Below are 26,156 nucleotides of genomic sequence, written 5' to 3'. Positions count from 1 at the left end.
GCAAGACAGCTAGTCACACTCTAATATGCAATTCCCAGAGATAACCAAGACATTGAGACAGAAACATAGATAAATAGGAGCAGGAGGAGGCCATTCAGCCCTTCAAGCCTACTCCACCATTCATTATGATCATGGCTGATCATCCAACTCAATAGCCTAATCCCACTTTCCACCCATATCCTTTTTTCCCCTTCGCCCTCGGTGTTATATCTAACTACTTCTTGAAACCATACAATGTTTTGGACTTTACTTTCTGTGGTAACAAATTCCAAAGCCTCACCATTCTCTGGGTGAGGAAATTTCTCCTCATCCCTGTCCTAAATGGTCTACCCCGTATCCTCAGACTGTGGCCCCTGGTTCTGGACATACCCACCATCGGGAACATCCTTCCTGCATGTACGCTGTCCAGTCCTGTTAGAATTTTATAGGTTTCTATGAGATCCCCCCTCATTCTTCTGAACTCCAGCGAATACAATCCTAACTAATTCGATCTCTCCTTGTGCGTCAGTCTCGCCATCAGTCTGGTAAAACTTCGCTGCACTCCCTCTATAGCTAGAACATCCTTCTTCAGATAAGGAGACCAAAACTGCACACAATATTCCAGGTGTGGCCTCACCAAGGCTCTGTATAATTGCAGCAAGACATCCCTGCTCCTGAACTCAAATCCTCTCACAACAAAGGCCAGCATACCATTTGCTTTCTTTACCGCCTGCTGCATCTGTATGCTTACCTTCAGTGACTGGTGTACAAGGACACTAAGGCCTCGTTGGATGTTCCCCTCTTCTAATTTATGGCCATTCAGATAATAGTCTGCCTTCTTGTTTTTGCCACCAAAGTGGATAACCTCACATTTATCCAAATTATACTGCATCAACTATTCATTTGCTCACTCAACCTGTCCAAATCACACTGAAGGATCTCTGCATCCTTCTCACAGCTCACCCTCCCACCCAACTTGGTGTCATCTGCAAATGTGGAGATTTAACATTTTGTTCCCTCATCTAAATCATTAATATATATCATGAATAGCTGGGGTCTTAGCACCGATCCCTGCAGTACCCCACGAGTCACTGCCTGCTAATTTGAAAACGACCCATTAATTCCTCCTCTTCGTTTCTTGTCTGCCAACCAGTTTTCTATCCATCTCAATACACTGCCTCCAATCCCATGCGTTTTAATTTTACACACTAATCTTTTATGCAGGACTTTGACAAAAGCCTTCTGAAAGTCCAAATACACCACATTGACTGGCTCTCCTTCATCATTTCTACTAGTTAAATCCTCGAAGAATTCCAGTAGCTTTGTCAAGCATGATTTCCTCTTCATAAATCCATCCTGACTCTGTCCGATTCCTGCCACTGTTTTCCAAGTGCTCTGCTATAAAATCTTCGATAATGAATTCAAAAATTTTCCCCGCTATTGGTGTCAGGTTTACTGGTCTATAATTCCCTGTTTCTGCTCTACCTTTCTTTTTAAATAGTGGAGTTACATTAGCTACCCTCTAATCAGGAACTGTTCCACTGTCTATAGAATCCTGGAAGATGACCACCAGTGTATCAACTATTTCTAGAGCCATCTCCTTCAGTACCCTGGGATGTAGATTATCAGGCCCTAGGGCTTTAACAGCCTTCAATTCCAGCAATTTTCCCAACACAATTTCGCCACTGATATTGATCACCTTCAGTTCCTCCCTCTCACTAAACCCAGCATTTCCCAAGATTTCTGGTATTTTATTTGTGTCGTCATTTGTAAAGAGAGAACCAAAATATGTATTTAGTTGCTCAGCCATTACTTTGACTCTATTGCCCTGTGTCTGACTGTAATGGACCTACATTTGTCTTCACCAATCTTGTTCTCTTCATGTACCCATAGAAACTTTTACACAGTCAGTTTTTATGTTCCCTGCAAGCTTCTTACTTTCGTATTCTTATTTTCCCCTTCTTAACCAATCTGTTGGTCCTTCTTTGCTGAATTCTAAACAGCTTCCAATCCTCAGACCTGTTATTTTTCTTGGCCAACTTGTATGCTACTTCCTTGGATCGAATACTATCCCTAATTTCCCTTGTAAGTGATGGATTGGCCACTTTCCTGTTTTACTTTTGCGCCAGACAGGAATAAACAATTGTTGCAGTTCCTCCATGTGCTCTTTGAATGTTTGTCATTGCCTATCCACAGTCATCCCATTAAGTAATATTCCCCAATCGATCATAGCTAACTCACGTCGCATTTCATTGTAGTTTCCTTTGTTAAGATTCACGACCCTTAACTACTTCATTCTCCATTTTGATGAACAATTCTATCATATTACGATGCTCATCTCCAAGTGGTCTCGCACAACTAGATTGCCAATGAGTCCGTTCTGATTGCACAGTACCAAGTTTGGGATGGCCTATTCTCTAGTTGGCTCTTCAACCTATTGGTCCAGCAAAACCATCTCGCTTACACTCCAGGAATTCCTCCTCTACGGTATTTTGGTTAATTTGATTTTCCCAATCTATATGCAGATTAAAATCAATCTTAATTACAGTTGTTCCCTTATCACATGAATCTCTAATTTCCTGTTTAATGCCATTCCCAACAATTGAGAGATCTATCTCCTTCACCTTGGAGACCTCGGGGACCACAAACAGGGACCAGACGGAATGACACTCGTGGGGATCTCCCAGAGGATTGGAAACTCCCAGGTGCGTACTCGCTGGACAGGGAGATACCCTGGCAATGCTAAGGTGCCAAGCTGGCGTTTTGCACAGTGATGATCAGGTGGGGGGGTGCTCTGCACAGGTGTGGGGGGATAAGGGAGGGGGGCCCCCCCACCGGTGAACCCTTACAGTGAGTTGGGGATTGGAGGTCGGGTCAGGCCTCGAGAGGCCGGCTCTCCCTGCACTGAGTATCGGCAATCATGGTTCCTCAGTGCAGGAAACGGGACTAAGTGTGGCCTTGACCGCGTATTCCCCACTGAGGTCCCGTACCTAACTGGAGTCACTTTAGATAGTGTGTTTCCCGGCACTGCGGGCGCTAGGAAACACGCGGCTAAGCGCACTTGCTATGGGACATAGTTCCCATTTGGTTAAATTGCACCATTGGGACAGATGTCCGAAAGCTTGGTCAAAGTGGCTGGTTTTAAAGGGTGTCTTGAAAAGACGAAAATGCAAAACGATTTAGGGAGGGAATTCCAGAGCTCAAGTATCACGATCCCGATCCAGACCTGTTATATGAGAGTACCTTTAAGAAATGGATGTTTAAGCAATGTACCTTTAAGAAATGGAGCTGATCATATTACTGAAGTGATGTCAGAGGGTGGGGGGGAGCAGAGCTCACTTCTGCTGTTTGGTTTCAGTTTGAGAAGGCAGCTGGGAGTGTCTGTGTGTTTTTCTGAGAGCTTCAGGAAGAAACACAGAGCTGGTCTGTTGATATCTGCAATCCAAGGACTATAAATATATTGAATGTAACCTGGTGTGTTCTTATTTTTGAAGTTTGAAGTCTTTTGGATGTTTAAAGGAACAGTTTGAAGGATTATTTAGTGTTGTAGTCTTTTGGGGTTATCTTTGAAGTAATGGGTGTAAAGATATTCAATGTTTGTTTTTAAAAGGTTAACTTGAGTGCATAGAATAAACATTGTTTTGTTTTGAAAACCATTTGTCCATAATTGCTGCATCACACCTGGAGAGAACGCCGTGTGCTTCCCACACTACAATCTATTAAAAGTTGTGGGTCGGTTGAACTCCATGAAACACTTTGGGGTTCTGTCAACCCGGACTCATAACAGACCCTAACAGTTGCGAGGATACTGGACAGAAACCCCAATATTTTATTTTATTTGTAAAAATGTGAGGAAAAGGTACTTTGCTCCAGGAGTGACTCCATGCACAAATAGTGATATGGTATATAAATACAAAATTAATTACACCCACGTGATTAAACTAACTTTATCATACAAGAAATAGCTCTCAATTACCAGTTAAAGAGTGCTCAACAATAAAATGAAACAGCTTAACTCCTAACTGGTATTTTTAAAATCTCCAATCAAGCAAACCCCTCTCAGATCAAAACTCACTTTTAACTAGAGGTGGGAAACACAGAAGTATTTGCCAAACAATCCAGGGATCTTTTTAGACTGCTCGAAGAGGGAGACTTGATGCGCTGTCCGAATAATGCTGCATCTCTGGCTGCAATCTTCAGAAACTGTTTCTCAGCTTGCCTTCCAGTCAAAAACTGAAAACTCCACACCAAACTGCTTCAGCTCTGGCTACTCCCATTAACTACATCATCTCTATCCCACTATCTAGGTCATGACCATCTTACTAAGGCTAAACACAATGAGCGGGATTCTCCGTCGACCGACGCCAAAATTGGGAAAGGCGATTGGGTGGAGAATCGATCGTGAAGCCAAAATTGTGGCAGTGCTGGGCACACGGCAAATTTCAATGCTCCCGTGCCTTGACAGCGGCGTCAATGCATTCTACTCCACATGTACAGTAAACACTTTAGCAAGCCTGACCCAGTATTTTCCAGGGCCTCCGCAATGCTCCGAGGCTGGTTGTTTAACGTATACAAATATGTACAACTTTGTGCCCGAGCTTCTAATGCTATACTGTGCCTTGCACCCATGCCTTAACTTAACTGGTGTCTACCTTTATGGCCTTACAGGCACTAACCCTACACCCAAGTAGATCCCCAGGCTGTACATAATAAGCGGAAGTGGCCTCCTGCGATTCCTGCCGTGACCTGGGTTCCCTTTGGCAGCCGCCTACTAGGGCGACAGTTGCTGCTCAGCCCCATCAATTCCTCCTCCCTTGGGGTGCTGCATGGGACAGGGGTGTGAGTGAGGCTAACACATGAGGCTCCCCCGCCATCTGACACCGCCAGTCCTGGAAGCTCTCGGCCATGGAGCACAGGGAATGGACCTCCCTCTGGGACAGCACCACATCACACTGCGATGGTGCAAACACCTTCTGGGCCAGTGCCTCATCAGCCAGTGACTGCGCCACCTCCCTCTGGGTCTGTGCCACATCAGCCATCACCTACGCAATGTCTCCGATTCCCTCAACCGTGACCTGCTGTGACTGGGCCACGCTCGGGGGCACTGCTGCAATGTCCAGGTGACCCTGGCACATGGCTGCTTGTAGGAAAGCCCTGTCCTGGGCCTCGGCCACCACCCGCAAAGAATGCCCCAGGCCTTCGCCTCCAAGGCCACCATCGCGGATGGCACCCATGAGATGTTGGCCTGGGTGGCACGCATGGTCGGTACCATCTCCAGCTCCTGCAGATGGTTTGATTCCTCCAATTGCAGCTGTAGGCTCTGGATGGTTGCCGACATCCCCTCATGTAGGCCCTGGCTCTGAGGTTGCATCTCTACTGTAGATGGGACAGCTCTTCCCAGAAGCCCGAAACTCATCCGGACAGCAGCTAGTCCCTGGGGTCAGGCCGCCCTACAACCGTCCGCCCCTTTGGGGTTCCTACCTCCACTGCTGTATCGCAGCATGTGTGTGGTGCGCACCAGATAGTGCCCCAGGAGCCTCTTCACTAAATTGCCCAACCGAGGTGAGTGTTGGAGACAGCTGTGGCAGAAAGTCAGTGTTCCGGGGTACCTCCTGCTATGGGCCAAGGGCTCGCATTCGTGTCCGTATCATTCTCCTCCTCCTCGTTGCTCTACTTCCGGGGTTGGAGTTATGGTTGAGGTTGGGGGACACCAGAAGGGCAGATGATCCTGCAAGACAGGATGCATGGTTGGACCGTGGGTTGGGGTGGTGGGGGTGGTGAAAAATGTGCCATGGGGAACCCCAACTCAACAGGGGCTCACTTGCTCATCCAATGCCGACCCCCGCCTCGGCAACTGGCCTCTCACAGGTGTGTGGGACGGGGATTCGTGCTAGGGACACAGTGCTGCTTACTCACCCTGGAGGAGGTTGTGCAGTTTCTTGAGGCACTGCTGGCCAGTCCTATCAGTGTTGCCCAAGGCGCTCACGACCTCTCCCATCTGCGCCCAGGCCCGGTGCACGGCGGTGGGTGGCAACCGCCTCCCCACCCCGGGGTACAGGGTGGTCCGTCTCCACTACACCAGAATCGTCTCCTGCTCGGCATCGGTGAACCGCAGTGCCGCTCTCCTTGCTGCCATCTTGTTGGCTGGGGTGATGTGTGCGGAGAGTGGAGTGCTTATATGCGGCTGCAACTTGTCAGCCTCTCGAGTGTCAATCCCGAATCCAACAAATTAAACACAATTTTTCATTGGAATCATGCGAGCTCTACATGGCGCCAGTGCTAGTTCCTTAACGGTCGTTGGATTGATTTGGGAACGGCGCCAATTTTGCTGTCGTAGAGCACCACCGACTCAGTCCCGGCGTCAGCACTTAGTTTCTGGCGCAGAGAATTCCACCGAAGGTCTCTTATTATCTACTCCCCAGGGAACCTTCTTTCTATAAACAAAATGCCATTATCCCCATTATATACATGGTTGTAATGAATTATGACCTTACTTTTACGACATCTTAATTACACATTCTTTCTTTTAAACCAAGATTTTTAAAAACTGTACTGCCGTAGACACATACATACATATTAACCCAGGCTTGTAATTATTGATGCACCAGCTACATACAATAGAATATATATCTGAAATTCCTTCATTTATCACATCAGGATAGAGACAAATGAAGGCAGATCCACCAATCATGGAGCTATTAAAGTCAGAGATGCTCAAGAGGCCAGAACTAGGTGCAGATAACAAAGGTTTGTGGGGCCCCAAGAAGGTTACAGAAATAGGGAGGAGCAAGGCACTGTAGAGATTTGAAAACAGAATGAGAATTTTAAAATCAAAACATAGCTTGACCCGGAGCCATGCAGGTCAGTGAACACAGCAGTGAACAAAGCTTGGCACCAGTTAGGACACAGGCAACAGAGTTGGAATGAGATCAAGTTTATGAAGAGTAGGGAGGGCATCCTGGGATACATTGGAATAGTCAAGTCTAGACATAACAAAGTATATAGATACTCAAAATAAACAGCATAGTACAAAGCTGTGTCCGGCTTTTCATTTAACCGTACTTAAGATGCTTACTGAAGTACATGCGTTTATCAGCATGTACAAGTAGAATAGAAGTTATTTCACTGAAAAACACCACTGTTCAAAAGCCTGATAAGGCAAAAGAAACACAGAATGGCCATTATGAACAACTTGTCAGCAGGTTTTTCAAACTGCCTCAGACATAAATAACTGATAGTGGAATAGATACACATAACAAAACTTTGGAGTTAACTTGATGCAAGAGATGGAATGTCACTGGGAGAAGAAAATTAGTCAGGGAGAATGGCTTGAAATGTGGTAGGAAAAGAGGAGGCAAGAATGATTGATCAAGGTCAGATGGCAGGAGTTTCAACCCAAGGTCAATTCACAGAACTCAACACTTCATGTGGTATTTTGAAACAAAGGCCGCAATTCAGCCACCTTGTTGCGCCCGGTGCAGATCTGTGCACATCGGGTGAGTAGCCAGGCGCGAACCATTTTGGATTCACCCGGATTGCTCCAGATCATGAGTTCCGAATCTCACCCAAAAATGGCGAGAAGGTCATTGAGCCAACTTTGCATTTATTTGGATCTGATTAGCAAGATCAAAACTAAATGCTGCATCTCCTTGGAGTCACCAGACTCCAGAGTGGGAAGTCACACGGGCATCGGTTAGTGCTCCCTTACCAACACGTGAAGCTGGGGCAATGGCTAACAAGGACAAGTGAGGAGGCGAGTAGCTATTTCCAGTTACCGGCATGCATCTCAAGGGCACAGGAGATGCTGCCCCAGAGCTCAGTGGGGTGGGGAGGGTTACTCGGGGGGAGCTGGAGAGGCCCAGGTCTCGTGGGCAGCCCAGGGAGGGGGTGGGGTGGGGAGACAGTGGTTACAGCCTTTGCATCTGTGAGGCCTTCAAGACATCTTTTATTTAATCATAAATTTAGAGTACCCAATTATTTTTCCCAATTAAGGAGCAATTTGGCGTGGCCAAACCACCTACCCTGCACATCTTTTGGGTTGTGTGGGGTGAGACCCATGCATACACGGGGAGAATGTGCAAACTCCACACGGACAGTGACCCGGGGCCAGGATCGAACCCGGGTCCTTGGTGCCGTGAGGCAGCAGTGCTAACCACTACGCCACCGTGCCACCCAAGATATCTTTAAATATTGGGGAGACCCGTAACAGGGGTAACCACAGCTGCAGCCTGTCTGTCCTACCAAACTAACCCAGGGTAGAGCCCTGCTGCAGCTTCATTCATGAAAGGAGGAATGAGTATTGGTACTTTTGAGTCCATTGCATGCTTATCAAGTGCCTCCTCAAAGGTACAGGTGTCGGGAAGATTAGGGGACTGGATGTCCTGTAACATGAACAGTGTGTCCGTACTCTTCGAGCATCAGCGCCATAAAGGCTGCTGCCAACAATCAAACACAGGACTTCACGGAGGACCCGCTCGCAGCCAAAAGGTAAGTTTGTGGATCAGTGAAGGGTAGCTGAGCATGACGTACCTAACGTGGCTGGAAGAGGTCTGAGGTTTAGGGGTTCTAGATCCGGCTGGGAGTGAATGAACAGAGTGAAGTTTATCAGCACAACTGGCTTAAGGATGGCATTTTGAGAGAAGGCGGGACAGTTATGGTAAGGGTGGAGGAGGCCCTAACTGATTGTTGATCCTTGCCTCCGATTCCTTCCAGATACAAATGTGTTTGCTGGTGTGGATCCATCGTTGTGCTTGTAGCAACCGAGGCAGACAAGATGTTGAAGACGGCAACAATGCTAATGCAGGCTGGAGGCGGCACCACATGTGCAGGGGGCCGCCGCATATGCTGAAGACCTGGCCATCCATCAGGCTGAGGAAGGGGCCGGAATGGGGCTAGCGATAGGTCAGAATGTTCAGGAGTCTTTAGTCCTTCCATGAGCTGCCGGACAGCATATGCCACAGAAGACTGCGTCTCAGCAAGGAGCCAGCACACCACCTAGAGTCATAGATGTTTACAGAATGGAAACATGCCCTTCGGCCCAGTTTTTCCATGCCGCCCAGTTTCTATCACCAAGCTAGTCTCACTTGCCCGCATTTGGCCCTCATCTCTCTATAGTCACCCTGCCCATGTAACGGTCTGTTTTTTTTAAAGGAAATTTGTTTTACCCGCCTCTACCACTGCCTCTGGCAGCTCGTTCCAGATGCTCATCACCCTCTGTGTGGAAAAAAAAATTTCCACTTCCTCACCGGACATGGCACCCCGTGGAGGGGGATGTCACCCGCCCCCGGGGGCCGTGAGGCTCATTGCGGTACTAAAATCTTACGCCACCGTGTAATTCCAGAGCTCAAGCCGGGACCTGTGTGGCATATCCCAACTTCATCCCTCAGGTGCTTCCAGGATGTGGTGGATGTATGCCCGGCGTCCAACTACATCATCTTCAAATTGGACCAGGCCCACCAAGATGCCGGGGCTGCAGGATTCACTGCCGGGGCTGCAGGATTCACCGCCGGGGCTGCAAGATTAGCCTCCATCGCCGGGATGCCCCACGTCCGGGAATGATTGATGGCATGCTTGTCGCCCTGCCAGCACCAGGGCATTAGGGAGTGCCCTATATTAACCAGAAGGGGTTCCACTCCCTGAATGTTCTGATCATGTGTGACCACAACCTCAAGATTATGTACATGGGTGCACGCTATCCTGGGAGCATGCAGGACTACATCCTGGGGCATTCGGAGATCCCCGATGTCTTCGAGGACCACCCCAGGATGACGGGTTGGCTCGAGGGGGACAAGGGATACCCGTGACTGATGGCGCTGGTGAGGATATCCATTACAATGAGGCCCATGTTACCACCCACGTTGTCATTGACTGGTGCATCGGGCTGCTGAAAATGCTGTTCCGATGCCTGGGCCACTCTGGCGGGGCCCTACAGTACACGCTCCAGCGGGTCTCCCGTCAGAGGAGGAGGCGCACCAGGAGGGATTGGAAGACGAGCCCGAGAAGGGGCCGGTGAGGGTCTGACATTCCAGGAAGACCAGGGAGGCCTCCATTGTCTCCAGCTTCTCCTCAAAAAAGGCTATGTCCATCAGCTCAACACCCCTTTCCTTTTCCACCCCCTCCCCTTTCTCACCCCCACATCGCACCCTCCCGGACCACCCTATTCCACCCTCCATGGATCTGTGTCACAACACTCCGGGGTGATGGGCCTGTGTTGGCACTGTGTACGGGTCACCATATAGGACAGGAGAGTGATGACCACTCGCTATGAGAAAAGCTCTGGTGCTCCTCCAGATCTGATTGTCTGCCTCCTGTCTTTCTGTTGACAGCATCCTCACATCCATCCTCATGACGAAGTCTGCATCGATGGCTTTTGATCCTGGATCAGTGTGTGTGTTTGGGGGGGGGGGGGGGGGGAGGCTGAACATCTGGCTGGGACCCAGTCGAGTCGTGAGATCAAACAGACCTCCAACTGCTGCCTGCCTTAGATGTTCCTGCCTCCACTTGATGTGCATCAGCAACTTTGTGGTGCTCACCCAATAGTGCCCCCAAAGCATGTCCACTAATGTCACCCACGGAGGTGTGTGACTCTGTGCTGGTGGAAGGTGGGGCTGAAAGCTGTGCCACATGGCCGGTGGCCTCCTCAGAGCTCTCCTCCGAGGTGGTCTCTTGCGTGGAACGAATGGGCACGACTCCAGATGGCCTGGCCCTATCAGATGGTAATCCTGCGAGACATGTTGTCAGTGAAAGGGAAGGATCATTTTGTGGGACATCAACAACTCACTTGAATCAGGTCATCTGGGTGACGGGAAGTAGATCCTCACCTCTCTGGTGCAGGCCCACCTTGCTGCTGATCACTGCTCTCTCCTGGGGCAAGCCCGCAACCTCCAGGGCCCCTTTCTGATAGGGTTGAGGACCCGGATCACTGGCATCCCCCCCCCCCCCCCCCCCCACCCTGTCTTCAACCCTTCCCTCTTATAATGGGCTTTCTTCTCCTGCAGGGACAAAGAGAGGACATTGTGAGCACCATGCTTCATGGATCAGGCATGCCAATGACAGGTGGCATGTGTGGATTCCACATTTAAACATGAGGTTGGTTGCTGGTGTGTGCCAGGGGGTTGGAAGGAACAAGCTTGAAGAGTTGATGCTGGGAGGGTGCAAGGGGTCAGCCAGTGGGCTTGGGGGGCCATGATGACCATGAAACCATTATTGATTGTTGTAAACACCCACCTGTTCATTAATGTCCTTTAGGGCAGTGTTTTTCAAACCTTTTTTTCCCGGGAGCCATTTTTGCCAACCGGCTGATCGTCATGACCCACACCACATTCGCCTACCTTTAATGCGAAAGGGGAGCCTGCTTGGTCCTCCTGATCTCACTCCAATCAGGTTCAAAGGAGGAGAAGGAAATGCGCATATCAGGTACAGAATTCAGCCAGTTCCTTTGTGGTGACTTCATCTTTGTAAAAACGGAAAATTCACCCTCGCACATGTAGGTCGTCATGAAGGACAATAGCAACAAAATGCTAATTTTATTTAGCACTGGACACTCCTGGGAGATGCTACTCCAGAATGCCGGCAGCCTCATAGGCTTTTGGCGTGTTTTTAACGTCATATCACAGGTCAGGTACAGCTGCGTAGTCTTTTAATTTGGAGTCAGCTGTAAGTTAATAACTGATTCTGGGGTCGCAACCTCAGAATTTCTCACCCACCATTTCTCTTTCAAAATCTGAAAATTCTCCTCTCATTCACCAATACTTCCCTGCATATAACACGCATATATGTGCATCATTGTTTGCATTGGCACAATTAACAAAACCATACCTCAAGAAAGCATCTTTATGCTGCTTTGTTCCCAAGTTAAGTTTCTTCTTTGTAGGCTGTTAACCAGAGACCCTAGAGTTCTGTACAGAGCTAACACTAGCACTGCTCTGTCCTTCTCTGGACTCTTCCGTCCTGCCCTAGACTCTCCTGAGCAGCTCTCTCCAGCAGATTGTGTTGCGAGATCCTTTCCGGTAGGCACACTGCCTATTTGTGTCTCTGGCCATCTCTTACTTGTAAGAAAACAACCCATCTTCACATTCCTCTTGTCTTGCTTGCCAGCAGCTGGAAAATGGAAGAAGCTCTACTCCTGTGATTTGACGCCAAAAGCACATATATAGAGGGTGCTTGATGCCAAGGGTGCATGGCCTGCTCACTGCTGCCACTTCTGGCCGAAAGACTGCACACAGTCTCATTTCTTTTCATTTAAAAGGCTGCTGCGGCCGCCATTCTCAATTTAAAAGCTGGTAGCAGCTGTTGGGTGCTTGCCCCACAATCAGGACCATTGTAGAAATGGTGGAACTGATAGTTCCACGACCCTCCCGACATCCGCTCGACACCCACCCGTAGGCCATGATCCACTTTGAAAAACCCTGCTTTAGGGAAGGAAATCTGTCGTCCTCATCTGGTCTGGCCTACATGTGACTCCAGATCCACAGCAATGTATTTGACTCTCAAATGCCCTCACAAATGGAGGACAGTACGAGATGGGCAATAAATCCTGACCCAGCCAGCGATACCTACATCCACATATATGGTCAAAATATTAAAATGCTTAAAATATTAATAATTTTACCCATTAATATATCATCCTATATTAATAGAACTGTCATCAACTTAGTGATAAAAACAAAATAAATATTCATGCTTGATTGGATAGAGGGAGCACACAGCTCTCACAGTCAATGTTCTGTGCAATTAACATGTATCTCACTTCATTTGTCCTTTGCTCATGATCGTGATGAATGGCGGAGCAGGCTCGAAGGGCCAAAAGCTTCCTCCTGCTCCTATGCATCTATGTATCCATGTTTTACATGCTTATCATCAGCAGAATGTGGAAACTCTGTACGTGTGCAACAGTCAACAAAATGTCTCGTGGTCTGCACTCAGACACCTGATGGGCCGCATGTGACCCCTGGGCTGCAGGTTGCCCACCACTGATCCAAGGCATCAAAAGAGTCCCTGAATTTGTAACAGAGAGGTATTGCAAGTATTATGCACTTTGTACGGCAGCACAGTAGCACAAGTGGCTAGCACTGTGGCTTCACAACGCCAGGGTCGCAGGTTTGATTCCCCGCTGGGTCACTGTCTGTGCGGAGTCTGCACATCCTCCCCGTGTGTGCGTGGGTTTCCTCCGGGTGCTCCGGTTTCCTTCCACAGTCCAAAGACGTGCAGTTAGGTGGTTTGGCCATGATAAATTGCCCCTAGTGACCAAAAAGGTTAGGAGGGGTTATTGGGTTATGGAGATAGGGTGGAAGTGAGCGCTTAAGTGGGTCAGTGCAGACCCAATGGGCCGAATAGCCTCCTTCTGCACTGTATGTTCTATAATGTTTGAGGGAATAGTGACCTCACCAAGTTCAAGGCTAACTGGGGAAGAAAAACTAAAGCAAAAAAAAAAAAGCAAGTCGACTGTAAGCCAACAATAGTTATGGAAACTTACCAAATAAAGTAATGTGGGGAGAATTTGAATTTCACAGCAAATACCCAAAACTGCAAGATTTTCTTCAGACATACCTAAGCAAATAAAAAGGCAAGTTAGACATAAAACAATTCAAATACCGTCATATCCACAGATTTAAATCAATTACAATTACAAAACTTGTAAATCTGACAACGGTAAAGGCTACTTTAAGAAAATACTGTTCCCATAGCGATTACTCCATAGAAAAATAATTTGGTTGAAAATGGAGGCAAGTCTTTGAATCTTCTGATAAAGTTTAAACCAATTCCACTTGAAACACAAGTACATGTGTATCAAGAACACCTAAAGAAGTATTTAACTGAAGAACCACTGGTTATGACACGAGACAGAATTCAAATGATGGCAACTTTTCATTTCCAACATTAATTATAGCCATGAATTTCTGCAGGTCCCCTGCTCTCCCGCTGTAACTTCAGTAGATCGGATAATTACATCTTTTCTCTGGGATCCTTCTAATATGACACCAGAGGACCCCATAGAGACATTTCAGGCAAATATGCTGGGAAACATATTAACAAAGAGAATTTTTGTTTTGTTTATGGATTAATATTGTAAAAAGCATTTCCAGGCAGAAAACTGCTTTCTTACCATCCATAGCAGTAAAAAGGCAGAATGCAGCTGTAAAAAGTTCTGGTCCTGGAGCATCTTCATTCTTTGAAGGACCATCATTATTTGGGCCATCGTAGCCTAAAATGTGCAGCAGATCCGTAACTTTTTGTGCCTGTGTTGACTCCAGTTCTTGTAGTCCTGTTAGAGTTGGCTCTTCTGCTGAAGAAAGCTTCTCCAGCTATATAGAGTACCAAACAAATAAAGTTGGTGTTGCATAAAGGAGTGATAGGTACAACGATACACATTATAACAAGTGGTTCAGACTCACCATCTGATTTGGCCAAATGGGGCACAATAGAATTCACCTGTCTTCATCAAACATTTTGGCCTGAAGCTTGCTTGAGGCCAGGGAATACGGCCCATTTCATCTACCTCACTGACATCAGCCAAATGACGTACACTGGTTCTACCTCTCCTACAATAAACCTGTGAAAGGCACTTCAGACATTTGCCAGCTGGTACAGGTGTTATATGGAAGCTAACACATTTATGGTTACATTCCAACCAAGTCTCCTGCCCGTTACATTAACTGAGAGTTCATGCTAAACTTAAACAGATCAACAAAATGTCAAGAGGAGCATGATGTTAACGACAGATCACATGCAACTGAAGATCTATCCCCAATTTGGTATGCCCAGTAAACGGTATACTCCAATCCTGCTTGACCCTGCTCACTCCACAACTACCACATGAAAATCATAATTTCCATCTTTGTTGTGTGATCCATCTGATTCTATGTGCTGGATTTTGCCGTAGAGGCAGGCGTATGGTGTGCCAGTTGGCTGAAGTGTTACCGCCTCTGCACCATTTTTCCCCAAGGCAGCATCACATGGAGGGCAGCTACCCACTGCAGAGTGGTGGGGCATCAATATAAGCCAGTAGTCCAACAGATGTATCTATTTCCTCAAATGTACAATTGTTCCTTTGACGAATTAGCCCTCCCTCCACACTAAAGCCAAAGCCCAGCTGTTGCCTTGAGGCCATCTCTCAGTATCAGGCAGGGAACAGCAAGACCCCCCCCCCCCCCCCACCCTCTTACTGGGCGATGGATCTGGACACACCTGTAGATGAATTTCCCACTCCACAATTATGGCCTGACAGCTGTGCCCATAATTTTAGAAACCAGAAGGCGCTTCTGTGCTGGGGTTTGTCCTTGTGGGAAGTTAGGAGTGACCTGAGAGTCTGGTGCCTGCGGGCCTTCCTGCAGCTTTCTCAGTGAACTATCAACACTGCAGCCCGCAGGCGAGTGGAGAATAAGGTTCCCGAGAAGCAGAAGATATTCCAGGCTGACAACGTGATGCCGGTCCATTTAAATGGCGACGTGATGGATGCAGTGCTCTACTGGCTAACCACGGGCCTCGTTGTTGCAGGTAGTCAAAGTTGTCTATGAACTCTTCAAAATGGTCCTGCCCAGGAAGTCAGCTCTCGGACATGCCTAAATTCTTTGTTTTATTCCATAACCTTGTCTAACGGTTAAACTGTAAATTATCAGGGGACCGGACTGTTAACAGTTTCCGGGAACCGATGTTTAATTGATGATGAGGCTTGTATAACTAAGAAATAAAATGAGGCAGGATTTCCTCTTGAAGACTGATGCAAATCCTGCCTCATTGTAATTAAAGCACTATTGGTCAAATGAGGCAAGCTCACTCCCAAATCCTTTGAGTGCAGCCTGCCCTCAGGCATATAATTTACCCTATTTAATCATAGAATGGTGACAGCACAAGAGGCAGTCACCTGGTCCTTCATGCCTGTGCTGGTTCTCTGCAAGAGCGATTCCCCGTAGCCATGAACTTCCTCTTCAGATAGTGATTCAGTTTCCTTTTGAAAGCCACAATTGAACCTGCCTCCACCACATTCACAAGCAATGCATTCCAGATCCTAACCACTCACTGTATGAAATAATTTTTCCTTATGTCATCATTGTCTCTTTTGCCAATCACCTTAAAATTGGTGTCCTCACTCTTTCCACCAATGGGAATATTTTTATTTCTAACTACTCTATCCAGACTCCTCATGAGTTTGAATACCTTGATCAAATCTCTTCTTAATCTTCTCTCCTCTAAACAAAACAGCCCCAGCCTCTCCAATCTTTCTATATAACTGAAGTTCCTCATCCCTGGAATCATTCTTGTGATCTTTTCTCCACCCTCTCAAATGCCTTCCCCTTTTTTTCTAATGTGTGATGCCAGAGCTGGGTGCAATTCGAGGCTGAACCAGTGCACAAGTTTAATATTACTTCCATGCTTTCATACTCTTATGCATAGGGCACCATATGCTTTATTAACCTGTCTCAACCTGCCCTGCCAGCTTCAATGATTTATGCATACTCCCCAGGCTCCTCTGCACTTGCAACCCTTTTAGAACATAGAACATACAGTGCAGAAGGAGGCCATTCAGCCCATCGAGTCTGCACCGACCCACTTAAGCCCTCACTTCTACCCTATCCCCGTAACCCAACAACCCCTCCTAATCTTTTTGGTCACTAAGGGCAATTTATCATGGCCAATCCACCTAACCTGCACGTCTTTGGACTGTGGGAGGAAACCGGAGCACCCGGAGGAAACCCACGCAGGCACAGGGAGAACGTGCAGACTCCTCACAGACAGTGACCCAGCGGGGAATTGAACCTGGGATCCAGGCGCTGTGAAGCCACAGTGCTAACCACTTGTGCTACTGTGCTGTCCTTTGTAACCTTTTATTTTATATTATCTTTTCACATCTAACCTACTAAAATGAATTACTTCACACTTTTGCATGGAATTACACCTGCCATTTGTCTGCTCATTCCACCAATCTGCCCTTTTGAAATTTAACACTTTCCTTCTCGCAGTTCACAATATTCCCAAGTTTCTGCAAATTTTGAAATAATGCTCAGTACAAAGTCTAAGTCATTAATATATATTAGAAGAGGTCCTAACATGGATCCTCAAGGAATCCCACTATAAACATTTCACCAGGCCAAAAAGACAACCATTCACCACTACTCTATTGCTGGTCACTCAGCCAATTTTGCATCAATGTTGCTACCATCCCTTTTATTCCAAGAGTTTCAACTTTGCAGGCAGGCCTGCTATGTGGCACTTTATAAAATGCCTTTTGGAATTCCATATATATCAGGTTACTCTCATCAACCCGCTTACCCTCATCAACCCCCTGTTAGCTCATCAAAAACGCAAGCAAATTAAACACAATTTTTCTTTAACAAACTCATTCTAGCTTTTCTTAATTAACTCAAATTTGCACAAGTGACTATTAATTTTGCCCGTATCATTTACTAAAGCTTCTCCATCATGGAGGTTAATGTGACAGGTCTGTAAATGTTGTTTCTTTCCTCCAACGAGCATGTAACATTAGCACCATCCCTGCATCCAATGAGAACTGGAAAAGTATGGCCAGTGCCTCTGCAATTTCTATCCTTACTTCCCTCAGTATCCTTGGCTACATCTCATCAGGTCTTGATGATTTATTAACTTGTAGTACAGCCAACCGATCTAATATCTCCTTATAACTCATATGAAAGCTGTCGTAAACAAAGGCGGATTTATTTACAATAGTCTGCATAATGCAGCATCTCACTCCCAGTGCAATCCTAGCTGGGAGGACTTGTTACACAGGGCTCTGAGTTGGGCCTGATTTTACACCATAACATGCCCCAGGTAGGGACCTCCGCCCCCTACCTGGGAAGCTTGCACTCCACGAGGAGATCAATGATCGTTTTCCCGTGGTCCTCTTGGGGATTATGGCACTCTTCATCAAATGTAAACCCATCGAGTGTCTCAATGACCTCCCTATTCACCAGGACCTGGGCAGCATCTTCTTTCTTGGTAAAAGGCAGGTGCAAAATACTAATTTTCTGCCTCAGCAAACCTCCTGCCTCCAAGGAACATAGGTCCAGTCTCCTCAATCTCTCCTTAGAGAGCAATCCTCTTATTCCAGGAAACACTTTAATGAACGTTTGTTACTTCCTTTGGGGAAATTCTGTTCTTCCTTTGGTAAGGAAGTGCTATAGCTTTGCCAATGCCCTGCATTATCAAAGTAATACTCCTTTACTCTTGTATTCGAATCCCTTTATAACAAAAATGCCAACATACCATATGCCTGCCTAATGTATTGCTAGATGTGTGGTCATGTCCAAGGACACTCTGTTCCTCTGAATTCAAACATTTCCCAGTTTCTGACTAGTCAAACAATATTCTGCTTTTTTATTTTTCCTACCAAAGTGGATTTCACCACATTAAGTTCTACCTGCCATGGCCTTGGCCACTCAACTAATTTTCTACAGTCCTCTGCAGCCCATTTTTGTCCTCCTCACCACTTATTTTCCCACCTTTCTTGTATTTTTGGAATCTTGTATACATTACACTCAGTCCCCTCACTCTGTAATAACACTCAGTCCCCTCAGACTGTAATAAGAGATCTGCAAGATTGTAAGCAGCTGAGGCCCAAACACTAATCCATGCATTGCACCACTCGTTACAGTCCACGACCTGAAAATATCCTCTTTTATTCCCACTCTGGCCATTAACCAATCCGGGTTAATATGTTACTCCCAAACCCAATAATTGTGCAATAAGCTTGCATGATACCTTATCCAATTATTTTTGGGAATCAAAATATTCTGCTTCCACAATCCTCAAAAGTTTCTAATGATTGGGAACGGAGGAGGAGATAGTGATTTCTTCAAGCAGACATAGGCAGGCTGGTGGAATGTGTGGCATATGAAATGACACATTTTCAGAAGGAAAGTGAGGAAAGGCTTTGTTAAATAAAGGAAGCACTCACAGAAGATGCAACACCTGCCCCTTTACCTCCTCCCACCTCACCATTCAAGGCCCCAAACTCTCCTTTCAGTTTAAGTAACATTCACTTGCACTTCCTTCAATTTTTAGAGTCAATGAGGTCTATAGCACAGAAAAGGCCCATCGGCCCATTGCTTCTGCGTCGGTCAAAAACAACAACCTAACTATTCTAATCCCATTTTCCAGCATTTGGCCCATAGCCTTGTATGACGTGGCATCTAAATACTTCTTAAATGTTTTGAGGGTCTCTACCTCAACCACCTTTTAAGGCAGCGAGTTCCAGACTCCCACCATCCTGAGTAAACAAGTTTTTCCTCACATCTCCTCAAAACCTGCTGCCTCTTACCTTAAATCCATGCGCCGTGATCATTGATCCCTCCAAGGGGAAAGGTTTCTTCCAGTCTACTCTATCTATGCCCCTCATAATGGTATACATCTCAATCATGTTCCCCCCCTCAGTCTCCTCTTCTCCAAGAAAAAACAACCCCAGCCTACCCAATCTCTCTTCATAACTAATATTCTCAAGCTCAGGCAACTTCCTGGTAAGTCTCCTCTGAATCCTTTCAAGTGCTATCATATTCCTCCTTTAATGTGGAATTCAGAACTGCACATAATACTCTAGCTGTGGCCTAACCAACATTTTGTACAGTTCCAGCATAACCTCTGTGCTCTTAAACTCTACCTTGGCTAATAAAGACAAGTATACCATATGCCTTCTTAACCACTGTATCCACCTGCTCTACTACCTTAAGGGAGCGCTTTACATGCACAAGAAGATCCCTCAGATCCTCGGTGCTTCCCTGGGTCCTGCCGTTGGTCATGTATTCCCTTACGTTGTTTGTTCTGCCCAAGTGCATCGCCTCACACTTTTCCGGATTGAATTTCATGTGTCAGTGACCAGCCCATCTATGCCCCCTGTAATTGAATGCTATTCTTCTTACTATTTACCACCCCACCAATTTTTGTTTCATCCACAAACTTACTGATGAACCCTCCTACATTCATATTGAAATCATTTATATAAACCACAAACAGTAAGGGCCCCAACACTGATCCCTGCGGACACAGGCTTCCAGTCAGAATAACACCCCTCGCCATCACCCTCTGCTTCCTGCCACTCAGCCAATTCTAGGTCCGAATTTGCCGAAATTCCTTGGATCACATGGGCTATTAGCTTCGCTGTCAGTCTCCCGTGCGGGATCTTATCAAAAGCCATGCTACGTCAACTGCATTTCCTTCATCCTCCCCTTAACACAACTATGCTGACTGATCTTGATTAATCCCTGCCTCTCCAAATGCAGATTAATTCTGTCTCCCCAAATTGCTTCCAATAGCTTCCCCACCACTGAGGTTACACTACCTCACTGAGGTAGTTTCCTGGTTCATCCCTTCTTGAATAATAGTACCACATTGGCCAGCCTCCAGAACCTCTCCTGTGACCAGAAAGAATTGAAAATTATTACCAGCGCCGCTGCTACTTCCTCCTTTGCCCCACACAACAGCCTGGAATACATTTCATCTGGCCCTTGAGGTTTGTCTACTTTTAAGCAAGACAGACCACTCAGAACTTCCTCTCTATCTATGTTACTCTCTTTAATTTTATCACAGTCCTTCTCCCGGATTTCTATACCCACACGGTCCTCTCACGAGTGAACACTATTCACTGAGAACCCTTCCTACGTCCTCTGGCTTCACACACAAATTACCACCGTGGTCCTTAATGGGCCCTACACTTTCCCGCATTATCCTTTTACACTTAATGTATTTGTAAAGCAACTTAGGATTACCTTTATTTTACCTGACAGTATTTTTTCTTGCCCCCTGTTTGCTCTCCTAATTTCCTTTTTCAGTTCCCTTTTGCACATTCTATAAGCCTCTACGCCTTCTACTCTTCTGAGCCCTCGATATCTGCCATAAGCCTCCCTTTTCCTCCTTATCGAATGCTGTATATTCCTCGATATCCAGGGTTCACTGGATTTGTTGATCCCACCCTTTTTCTTGATTGGAATTTTGTCTATTGCGTTCACAGCTCCCAATGCGGTCTCTTCTACAATGGTGAGACTAGACATAGACTGGGTGACCACTTTGAGGAACAACCTCACTCAGCCCATAAGCATGACCCCAACCTCTTTGTTGCTTGCCATTTCAACTCAGCATCTTGCTCTCATGCCCACATGTCTGACCTTGGCTTGCTGCAATGTTCCATTGAAGCCCAACACAAACTGGAAGAACATCTCATCTTATGATTAGACACTTTACAGTCCTCACGACTCAACATTGTGTTCAACAACCTTCGACTGTGGCCTTTGTCCTTCATCTTAACCCCTTTTTTAAAAAGTCCCAAACAGTTTTTGTCTCAGTTTTTGTACCGAATGACCTCCTCTGCTGCAACTATTCTATGATGCGAGTTTGTCAAACACAATCTACACTATGTCCCTTTCACAAATCTGTGTTGACTCAGAAAATCATAATTTGATTAAGCAGAGTGCCCTGATAATATATTCTGGCATTTTGCCTACTACTAACGTTTGCCTAAATGATCTTTGATTCCCCATTTTCACGCTTCCTCTTTTATTTAGTAGTGGGGTTATGGTTGCTACCTTCAAATCCTTGGGAATGGTTCTAGAGTCTAAAGAATTCTGGAAGATCAAAGCCAATGCATCCACTATGTCTACAGCTCACTCTTTAAAAAAAACCTTGGATGCAAGTCACAGGTTCAGGGGATTTGTTACCATTTAGTCACATAAATGTTTCCAGTACTATTTCTGATTAACTAATACTGATTAGAAAAACTTCATATATAAATCAATGTACACCACAATGTTGCAAAAATTCATAGTGACACCAAGGACTGGACTCTTCAAGGCAGTTTTGAGTATATTAGTGATTGTTTCTTGTCCAGGCTTACCAAGGTTGAACATAAGAATGAATACTACTGTTGATCACTGTCTTGGAAACTATCTTGGGATGGGACCATCTACATGTTGGTATAATATATTGTCACTGTACAATGATAGTAAACTCCTTCATGACTCTGACTTGTCTTTGTCACAGCGCATTATAAGAAGAAATACTTCACTACTCACAAGTGAGATAAAAGAGAACCAGTGGACGTGATTTATTTAGATTTGCAGAAGGCCTTTGACAAGGTGCCGCACTGAAGACTGTTAAGTAAGTTAAGAGCCCCTGGTGTTAAGGGTAGGATCTTGGCATGGATAGAGGATTGGCTGACTGGCGGAAGACAGAGAGTGGGGATAAAGGGGTCTTTTTCAGGATGGCAGGTGGTGACTAGTGCTGTGTCTCAGGGGTCGCTGCTGGGACCACAACTTTTCACAATATACATTACTGATCTGGAAGAAGGAACTGAAGGCACTGTTGCTAAGTTTGCAGATGATACAAAGATCTGTAGAGGGGCAGGTAGTATTGAAGAAGCAGGTGGGCTGTAGAAGGACTTGTAAAGGCTAAGAGAGTGGGCAAAGAAGTGGCAGATGGAATACAATGTGAAAAAGTGTGAGGTTATGCACTTTGGAAGGAGAAATGGAGGCATAGACTATTTTCTAAATGGGGAGATGCTTAGGAAATCAGAAGCACAAAGGGACTTGGGAGTCCTTGTCACAATTCTCTTATGGTTAATGTGCAGGTTCAGTTGGCAATTAGGAAGGCAAATGCAATGTTAGCATTCATGTCAAGAGGGCTAGAATGCAAGACCAGCAATGTACTTCTGAGGTTATATAAGGCTCTGGTCAGACCCCATTTGGAGTATTGTGAGCAGTTTTGGGCCCCGTATCTAAGGAAGGATGTGAAAGGGTCCAGCGGAGGTTCACAAGAATGATCCCTGGAATAAAGAGCTTGTTGTGTGAGGAACAGTCGAGGACTCTGGGTCTGTACTCATTGGAGTTTTAGAAGGGTAAGAGAGGATCTTACTTAAACTTACAGGATACTGTGAGGCCTGGACAGAGTGGACGTGGAGAGGATGTTTGATGTTTTCCACTTGTAGAAAAAACTAGAAGCAGAGGACACAATCTCAGACTAAAGGGACAATCATTTAAAACAGAGATGAGGAGTAATTTATTCGGCCAGAGGGTGGTGAATCTGTGGAACCTTTTGCTGCATAAGGCTGTGGAGGCCAAATCACTGAGTGTCTTTAAGACAGAGATAGATAGGTTCTTGATTAATAAGGGGATCAGAGGTTCTAGGGAGAAGACAGAAGAATGGGGATGAGAAAAATATCAGCCATGATTGAATGGTGGAGCAGACGTGATGGGCCGAGTGGCCTAATTTTGCTCCAAATGTCTTTTGGTCTACTATTCAATCTGCTAACAACATAGTTTCAAGGAAATAATCAATTGCCTACATTGGAGGAGTTCATTCATCCTACCTTTATCAAAGACTACATCACTACCAACACTTTACTTCCACGGGAGGAATGGGGTGGATGATCTAATTACATTGTAATTTCTTGAGGACGCAATTTCTTGAGGACGTTGAAGTTTATCAATGCTGGATTGCTTTGATCACTGGGCCTGCTGGCAGGGTGTGGGAACGAAGGGGGAGTAGCAAAATCAAGAAAGGGAAGTGTTTTGTTCCCGCAAGGGGCCAATACATTCATTTGGAAGTCAAAGGATCATCGATTTCCAGAGCGGAAAAAAAAATGAATTCCCTTCACTGCCTCTCTCAGTATTTTGGGTATCATGAACGATGCTGACATTTCATCCAGCATTTTCAAATGAAAAGGGAACACCACTTAGTCTGCAAGACCAATGCTTTTAAAAAAAAAAACTTTAATCAACAAAGGCAACAGATTATTTATTTCTCAGCTCGATGTGCTTCCGGTTCATTAGCAGCATGTTCCACTACTCCAAACTCTTAATGAAAATGATGATAAGGTTTTACTCCAAGGAAGGATACCATTCAGCCCAAATAATTTACTTACAATATTTTCAAGAAGGGAAATGACGTCTTCATGGTACAAGAACTCACAGCAAAGTTTAAAAAGTTGATGAGACGTCTCTTCTGAAAGTTCGGTGAACGGCTGGAACTGATGGCTAGCCTCGTCAATAGCTGCAAACGTAATAAAGATATGAATGCTGATTTCACCATCATGTCAATGTTAAACCAGTTTGCATAGAACACCTGCACTCAATTCGTAATTACTGAGATTTGACCAGAAAGCACTAGAGTTGAACGTTGTTTAGCAAGCTCATTTGTTCATTAACAAATGCATTATACAAGGGTCTATGTGGTTTGCTTTTGTGTATTTAATACATAGGGCTGGATTCTCCATTTGGGAGACTATGTTCACCCGCCGGAACTGAATCGATTTTGGTTTACGCTGGCGTTTGGAGCAGCATGCAGAAGTGATTCACTCTCCCTTGCCATGCAACTTTAAGCATAGCATAAGGGATAGCGCAAAGGATTCTGTTCCAAATCCTGCTATTGGATCAGCAGATAGCAATGTCTGGAGGCTGACCTGCAATTGACAGAATAATAGTTCCTAGACAGCCAGGTGTCTGGATTGTTTATTTAAATTCCCTTCCCGCTTGAATGCATCTGGATCACACTGCTTTGAACCTAACCTTAATGATTATAAACTGTTCTTTGCCCGACATGAGACTCTCTGCCGTATTGGGAATTCTGCTACCATTGGTGGAGAATTCCCCCCAATGAATACAATATAGGAATTAAAATATACACCCCAGAAATCAGGTATTAGCCTGCAGTTTTTCATATTCAAGCTGCTTGAAATTTATCACAGGATTTCTAAGCAGAAGCAAATGGGCTTCTGTAGCATGATCTGTGGCTTAAGTGCAATAGAGCAGTCATTTTCAAAGTCGGGTTTGAGCCCCATGGGCGGGTGTGCGGAGGGTCGCGGGCCATGCATCGCGGCGTTCCGGATTGCGGGGAGTAGTGCCCAATTGCTGCAGAAGCCGGCTTTTAAAAATGTTGGCTGCAACCAGCTTTTAAAAATGACGGCCATGACCGGCTTTCAGAATGCTGTCCATGACGCGCATGCGTGCCCGCTCATCAATGCACAGGCCCAGAGCCCAGCGAGAAAGACCGCCTCCTCCTGTCATCAGCACACTGACCCAGGGGAAGATTTATTTTTAAATTCAATGCAGTCTTCCTGTCTGAAATGATTTCATAGAATAGAATTTGCAGTGCAGAAGGAGGCCATTCGGCCCATCGAGTCTGCACTGGCTCTTGGAAAGAGCGCCCTACCCAAGGCCCACACCTCCACCCTATCCCCATAACCCAGTAACCCCACCCAACACTAAGGGCAATTTTGGACACTAAGGACAATTTATCATGGCCAATCCACCTAACCTGCACATCTTTGGACTGTGGGAGGAAACCGGAGCACCCGGAGGAAACCCACGCACTCACGGGGAGGATGTGCAGACTCCGCACAGACAGTGACCCAAGCCGGAATCGAACCTGGGACCCTGGAGCTGTGAAGCAATTGTGCTATCCACAATGCTACCGTGCTGCCCATGCGATTGTGATTCCTCCATTTTGTTAGCAGCAAACAAGCAGCAGGACTGAAGAATTTAAAATGGGTCATTTTGAAATAAGGAAGAGAGGTTCAGAGACATAAACAGGCCAGGATCTTACAACTAAACCTGCTGGAGAGAGTGGCTCAGGAGAGTCCACAGCAGTGCTAGTGTGAGCTGCTCAGGAGAGTCCACAGCAGTGCTAGTGTGAACTGCACAGGAGAGTCCACAACAGGACAAAGCAGTGCGAGTGAGAGCTGCGCAGGAGAGTCCACAAACATTTTTAACAGCTGGATTCTTCTTCCCCGCCCCCACAAGAATGCCATGGGCGATAGGGGGCAATGAAGAAGTCCAATGACCTTGGGCAGGATTCTCCGGTTGCGGCCGGAGAATCCAGCCCTACGCATGGGCTAAACCAGTGAGAAGCTCCCCGGTGCCTAAAAAAATAACTAAGTGTCATTGAATGGCGGTAGATAACTCGACAACAGAGCCGGCGCGAAACTCCCAGAAAAACCCACCACAAATTAACTTTGACATTTTTGGGGAGAATCGGGCTCATCGTTCGTACGGTCCTCAATGAAAGAGATGCAATCCAGTTAATGATAACACAGTGGCTTGCCGAATTTGTGATATTGCTGAGAATTTAAACGCCCAGTTTATTTACATTAGGTATGTTTGACACAGTGAATTTGTTGAGGATTTGCTCTGCTGCCTTACATTACCAACCAGCACAACTGGCGCAGAGGTTTTTGAGCATTG

At 46.0% G+C, this 26,156-nt stretch overlaps 1 protein-coding gene across 3 annotated transcripts in view; it reads right to left on the bottom strand.

The window, feature by feature from the left end:
• gsdmeb (gasdermin Eb) overlaps positions 1 to 26,156 on the bottom strand; it is an 88,242-nt gene that overhangs the window by 7,280 nt on the left and 54,806 nt on the right. For all 3 annotated transcript variants that reach the window (XM_072509465.1, XM_072509466.1, XM_072509464.1), the window contains 3 exons: positions 23,840 to 23,967; positions 14,084 to 14,282; positions 13,454 to 13,527 (listed from right to left, as the gene is read on the bottom strand). In XM_072509465.1, coding sequence (XP_072365566.1) covers positions 13,454 to 13,527; positions 14,084 to 14,282; positions 23,840 to 23,967 — 401 coding nt within the window. The remainder of the gene's footprint in view (positions 1 to 13,453; positions 13,528 to 14,083; positions 14,283 to 23,839; positions 23,968 to 26,156) is intronic.

The sequence above is a fragment of the Scyliorhinus torazame genome, chromosome 6 (genome assembly GCF_047496885.1).
Source record: "Scyliorhinus torazame isolate Kashiwa2021f chromosome 6, sScyTor2.1, whole genome shotgun sequence".
NCBI lineage: Eukaryota > Metazoa > Chordata > Chondrichthyes > Carcharhiniformes > Scyliorhinidae > Scyliorhinus > Scyliorhinus torazame.
Note: the sequence above shows the minus strand (reverse complement) of the source record. Positions and strands in the feature narration are given on the sequence as shown.